The sequence below is a fragment of the Physella acuta genome, unplaced genomic scaffold (assembly GCF_028476545.2).
Source record: "Physella acuta isolate Inbredline_101_S28 unplaced genomic scaffold, ASM2847654v3 ptg001730l, whole genome shotgun sequence".
NCBI lineage: Eukaryota > Metazoa > Mollusca > Gastropoda > Physidae > Physella > Physella acuta.
In genome coordinates this window covers 1-6,293 of record NW_026733242.1, presented here as the reverse complement: position 1 = coordinate 6,293, position 6,293 = coordinate 1, and the positions used below count along the sequence as shown (strand labels likewise).

At 44.4% G+C, this 6,293-nt stretch overlaps 1 protein-coding gene across 2 annotated transcripts; it reads left to right on the top strand.

Annotated features, from left to right (window-relative positions):
- Nucleotides 1-4,260: 4,260 nt before the first annotated feature.
- On the top strand, nucleotides 4,261-6,285 carry LOC131930178 (BPI fold-containing family B member 4-like). Of its 2 annotated transcripts, XM_059286595.1 has the most exons (3): nucleotides 4,261-4,373; nucleotides 5,018-5,192; nucleotides 5,226-6,285. In XM_059286595.1, the coding sequence occupies exons 2-3, from the start codon at nucleotides 5,018-5,020 to the stop codon at nucleotides 6,068-6,070; spliced, it is 1,020 nt and encodes a 339-aa protein (XP_059142578.1). In that variant the 5' UTR covers nucleotides 4,261-4,373; the 3' UTR covers nucleotides 6,071-6,285. The 2 variants fall into 2 exon arrangements, with proteins under 2 accessions (XP_059142578.1, XP_059142577.1); XM_059286594.1 differs by having other exon boundaries at nucleotides 5,018-6,285.
- The last annotated feature ends 8 nt before the right edge of the window (nucleotides 6,286-6,293 follow it).

Here is a 6,293-nt window from a genome sequence, read left to right as displayed (position 1 = left end):
ACTTATGTAAAAATTTTTTTTTTAACTTAATTCGTATTTTAACTAATACTTTAAACTGATTCATGGGTCAAACCGGTTATCTCCCTTCTAACTAGAAACCATTTAAGCCTAGTGTTTTTTTAGATAGGTAGCACCACATATTTGTGAAGGAATCAAAATTTGGTCAGGTACAGAGTTTCTTCCAGGCATCTCTTCGGGGGGGGGGCAAAGCCCCCCCGAAAAATTTTTACCCGCCCCCCCCCCCGAACGAAATGAAATTTATATAATTTATATAGAAAATATATACTTTTAACAGTGTCCGCCCCCCCCCCCCCCCGAAGAAAGTTTACCGCCCCCCCCCCCCCCCCCCCCCGAAGATTTCAAGTGCCCCCCCCCCCCCCGGAGAAAAAAGTCTGGAAGAAACACTGGTCAGGTAAACTGATTAAGGTTAGGGCTGAACCTGCTACAGGCTGGGGTACTCAGGTGTGTTGGGCCCAATGTTTAAGGCCACTAATTTTGATTTACATTTAAGAAGGGGTAGGGCCTACATAAAATTAACATTTTTTACTCTTTCCCACCCCACCTTACATTTAGACCTAAAGAATCTCAAAAACTTAATCCCTGTATACACATTAATATGAGTTCGTTTATAAATAGGGGGAGGGGAATCTCAGTGTGACGTCATACTATTGCATTTAAAAAAAAATGTTTGAAACCGAATTTTAGCCGTCATTTCGCGTTTTAGAAAATTTATACTAAATTGTAATAGAAATTATAAAAAAAAATACCCTATATTGGTCGAGCTCAGTTCATATTTTTGAAAAAAAAATCGTTAAAAAAAATTCAATGTAATTCTCAAGAGGGAGGGGGTTGTCGGCTGAAGTGTGATGTCATTTTAGGGGGTAGTCTGGCATTTTGTTAGGGATGGGAGGGGAATGTAAAAATCGTCAAAAAGCTTGACGTCATTTATGGATGACCCCAATACACTATATAGATATATGCGTGTTTGTGTGATTTATGCTTAATATACAAGTAGTAATGTAGTAATATAATAGCTGGAAGTGTTAAGATACCAACAGCGAGTGAAATACGAGAAGAATATTGTGCACCAGACAGCTGCAAAAAACTCAATGATATAAAAATAGGCCTTTATATATATATATATATATATATATATATATATATATATATATATATATATATATATATATATATATATTAATACTAATAGTTTCGCTGTCTGTCTATCTATCTATCTGTCTGACAAGAACGCTCTAGAGAAAACACAAGGAAAATAAAAACATGCATAGTAATTCGAAAAACGAAGTATGACGTCTTCACATTTAGCACAGAGTAGAAAATAATCTCTAGCCGGATAGACTCGAGGAAATTTTGTCTAATCTAAGTGGTTTGCGTGAAGAGTTTCTTTCATACAATTCTTCGGGTAGGGGCGAAGCCCCACCCCCGCGTAAGAACGTCTGAGCCCCCCCCCCCCCTCCCCAACTCAAAAGAAATTTCCTCATCGATACTCTATAATAAAATTACCGCCTAATTAATGTGTCTAATCTAAAAAGTGGTTTTCTTGCAATTTCTTTAATGCAATTCTTCGCGTAGTGGCTATGCGCGACACCAGTGTTTCTTTCAGACTTTTTCCTCCACGGAGAGGGGTGAGGGTACTTGAAATTTTCGGGGGCGGGGGTAGAATTTTCGGGGAGGGGGCGGACACTGGAAAAAGTATATAATTATATTTCGTTGAATGGGACGGTAGACATGTTTTTTAGGGGTGTGGGGGGGGGGGGGTGTGGGGGGGGGGGGGTGTGTGGGGGGGGGGGGGGGTAGGGGTGGTTTTAATTTAGACTTTTTTTCTCCCGGAGAGGGGTGGGGGTACTTGAAATTTTCGGTGGCGGGGGTAGAATTTTCGGGGAGGGGGCGGACACTGGAAAAAGTATATAATTATATTTCGTTGAATGGGACGGTAGACATGGTTTTTTTTTTTTTGGGGGGGGGGGGGGGGTGTGTGTGTGGGGGGGTGGTGTGTGTGGGGGGTGGGGGTGGTTTTAGTTTAGACTTTTTCCTCCCCGGAGAGGGGTGGGGGGTACTTGAAATTTTCGGTGGCGGGGGGTAGAATTTTCGGGGAGGGGGCGGGCACTGGAAAAAGTATATAATTATATTTCGTTGAATGGGACGGTAGACATGTTTTTTTTTGGGGGGGGGTGGGGGGGGGTGGTGGTGTGGGGGGGGGGGGGTGGGGGGGGTGGTGTGTGTGTGTGGGGGGGGGGTGGGGGTGGTGTGTGTGTGGGGTGGGGTGGTTTTAGTTTAGAGAAAAGAGACAGCACTATCAGCCTAGCGCCCGTTGTATCCTTCCTCAACGGGCCATTTTTCTCGTATATATATATATATATACTCCTCAACTTATATTACAAAACCAATACATTTACAACTACACACAAATCAAACTGTTAAAAAACATACATAAGATGTTTCTTAAATGTTTACTTGTAATAAGGACATTTATCATCCCAGACAAAAATCCGACATTTTGAAGATTTAGGTTCCTTTCAATCCATTGCCCTGAATTGAATTAAAACAAAAACTGCCGTATGAAAGTTAGTAAAGTAAAGATTCTTCTTTGGACCTCGCGGTCAATCAGGCGAATGAAGTAGTGTTCATATGTTTCTTGACCTCGGCATATGAAAGGATGGTGTGGTCCAGCACTAAACCCATCTGCCTTCCCTTACCCCAACGTTAGTCAGGGTACCCAGTAGCGTAGCGGGGGGGGGGGGGGGACGACATATGTCCCCCGGGCGCCGACCTTAGGGGGCGCCAAAATGGGTTGGAAAAATAAATTGAAAGTTTGAGGGGGGGGGGGGTGCAAATGGAAATCTCGAAGGGGGGGCGGGGGTGCAAATCGAAAGTTTGAGGGGGGGGGTGCAAATCGAATCTTGAGGGGGGGGGATTGCAAATCGAAAAGTTTGTCCCCGGGCGCCGGGGAGGGTCGCTACGCCTCTGAGGGTACCATAAGATCTGGGCGGGGAATTAGGGACGTCCTTCAGTATATGTTCGAACCTAGATTTAATCTTGAAACCTACACGCTAACAGCCAAACGCTCTTCTATTTGACCACGCCCTCTGGTTCTTAGTATTTCGAAAACCAATGGTCTTCTCGTTTATTCTACTAAGTAAAAGTAAAGATTCCTCTTTAGACCTAACGATCCATTGGGCAGATGAAGTGGAGTTCATATGTTTCTCGATCGCGTCATATAAAGGGTAATGTGGTCAGCCGTCTTTACTTCCCCTAACGTGAGTTAGGTACCCATCAGAGTCCCTCGTTTATTCTACTCAACTAATTGTGTAAAGTTGCCCGTTCAAGCATGACGATCGTTGGGGCCGATGAAGTAGAGTTCGTCTGTTTGCGGGATAGCATGGTCAGTACTATGCTGAGCTTTCTTTTGTTTCCCGAACATGAGTCAGGTACTCATCAGAATTTGGTTGTCTCAGGGCGTCCTACGGACTTGCAGAGTTTCTTCGCCCCCCCCCCCCCCCTACCCACCCACCCCCGAATAAAGTCTACCGCCACCCCGAACGAAATGGAATTTATATAGAAAATATATACTTTTAACAGTGTCCGCCTCCCCCCCCCAATTTATCTGGAAGAAACACTGAGGACTTGAGCCCGGAATCCGAACTGGAGTGTTTGGGTGTGCAGGCGTACGCTCTACCATACGACCACGTCCCCCCCCCCACCCCAAAAAAATTGCGAAATTTTAGTTTATTTAGATACAACTTTATTACAGCAGAATTACTTTTATCATAAAAACTAAAAAAATTGAAAAGATTTCTATCTAATGTTAAAAATCTGTATAAATATGCGGTAGGGCCTACAACGTTGGAGAAAACTTTCAACTAATAAGGTGACCCAGTGATCTGCCCCCACATTGCTATTCCGTGTACTGTGGTCACGGATAGCGTCCCTTGCGCACATTTTCTTGTAATACTCTATGAAATGTCACACCCGTAGGTCACTTTCAGGTAATGCTCATCTGCTGACTCACACCTGCGGGTCACTTTCTTGCACCATGTAACGTGAGTCACATTTATTACTCACCTAGAACTCCAGCCGCTACAACCTCAGCGCTCGTCTATGAAGTCACTCACGTGTAAACGATCCGATATAAGGCAGCTCGCACGTGCCAAGATGAAGGTAAGATGATAGGTGTCATGGCCGCCTGCCCAACAGCTAGGTGGCGCTGTCAGACGGAGAAGCTCACTAATGAAATCACACGTCTGCCATCTCCAACTGTATTTATAGTCAGAGAATTCTTGCAGGTCTATATCTGGTCTCCTGGCTCCATAGCACGTTCATATCTGTTGTCTAAGGTTTGGTAACCCGTCAAGGTAAGGGTAATGCACGTTAGCGTTAAGATGGTTTAGAATAAATTTATATCTTTCATTATATAAGCTTACGATTTTTAAATTATTTCTTTTGAATAAGAAAATAATGTTATTTACATGTTGATTTATTTTTTATAACTACAAAAAGAATGCAACTTTGTCCGTAACTTATCAAAAGTTAAACTCGCCTAGCTCTAATTAGTTAATCGTGTGTGATTAGATATTAAAACTTAACGACTCATACATACATACACACACACACACACACATATATATATATATATATATATATATATATATATATATATATATATATATATATATATATATATATATATATATATACTTTGTCTTTTGGCTGGGGGGGGGGGGCTGGGGGGTGACCTCACAAAGTGCCGCAACGGGTGACACCCGACCTAGCGACGCCACTAAATGTAACCCTAACCCTAATATACAATCGCCTACTAATTCTGTGTCTAGAGTAAAAGACACTTTTAAACTGACACTAGATTGTAACGGTAACTCTAACCACACAATCGACTACTAGTTCTACCTCCTCAAAAAAAAATGACGATTCTCCTAACTTACATCAGTTTCTGTAACCCTAACCCTAACAGCCAACCTTCTCTTTACTCTACCCCCTACAGATGCGCCTTGTACTGATTCCACTTCTGGTGCTGGTGGCCACTGTGAGAGCAGAGACCGATGTCAACGATGAGGCGGTGGAGCTGAACCGTCGTCTTTTGGATCAATTATTGGGTGGATTATTGGGTGGCGGTAGTGGCGGAGGTCTTCTGGGTGGATTATTGGGCGGCGAAGGAGGTCTTCTGGGTGGATTATTGGGCGGCGAAGGAGGTCTTCTGGGTGGATTATTGGGCGGTGGTAATAAAACAAGTCTTCTCGGTGGATTATTAGGCGGAGACGGAGGTCTTCTTGGTGGAGTATTGGGAGAGAAAGGTCTGTTAGGCAGCCTGTTAGGTCCAAATGGTCCCGTTGGAGGTATTTTAAATAGTTTGGTTGGACCTTTAGTGGATCAGCTGTTGGGACCAAAGGGGCTGTTGGCTGGGCTTGGGTTGAACAAAGGGCTTGTGGGAAATCTCGTCAAAACCCTGTCCCAAACACTCGGTCTGGACGTGGGCGAGATCCTGGAAATCGTCGGGAAAATCCTGTGCTTGATTAAAAAACTCGGCCTGGGTGTCGTCATTCAGCTGGTCAAGATCCTACAGCTGGACGTCCTGTTGTCCCTGAACAATTTCCTCTGTAACGCCAACGGCTCCCGTCTGTTTGATCTCAACGTCGTCGTCAACGGAACGGCGCAGATTGGCGGCATCGACTGTCTCTTGAACACAGTGACCAGCGTTGTAGGCTTGGACTACCTGCTCCCCTCTGTCAAAAGTATCCTTGGTACTGGGCTGAACGAGAAGTGCAAGACGCCCGCTGGGAACTCCCTCATCAAGGGGGTCTTCGATCTCTTAGGCAATGTCCTCAACCCGGAACTAGTGAAGAGAGTTGTCGTTCTACTCAACGCTGTCGATTTAACTGACCTGACGGTATCTGTTCCTAAAATTCTAAAAGCTCTCGAATGTCTGTTAGAATACTTCGGCGTCGGTCTAAAATTAGATTTCCTTTTGAACCTCCTTAATGTTGTTGGTCTCAAGGCCGTCATCGGCGCCGAAGTCCAGTTTCTGCAACTCTACTAATGCTGGTCTGAAAAGCCGATGCTCTTCTGAATTTAAACGCCACGTTTGGACTTGACGTGGTCGGGGCTTTGGTCAAGAGCCTGGGGATTAGCCCACTTCTGGAGATTATCACCAAGATTACCAACGAGCTCGGGCAAATCACGGTGCAAGTGTTGCAGGCGGTCTTGTGTCTGATCAACAGCCTCGGTCTGAACTTTGTCCTTGACCTGTTCAACAGTCTGAA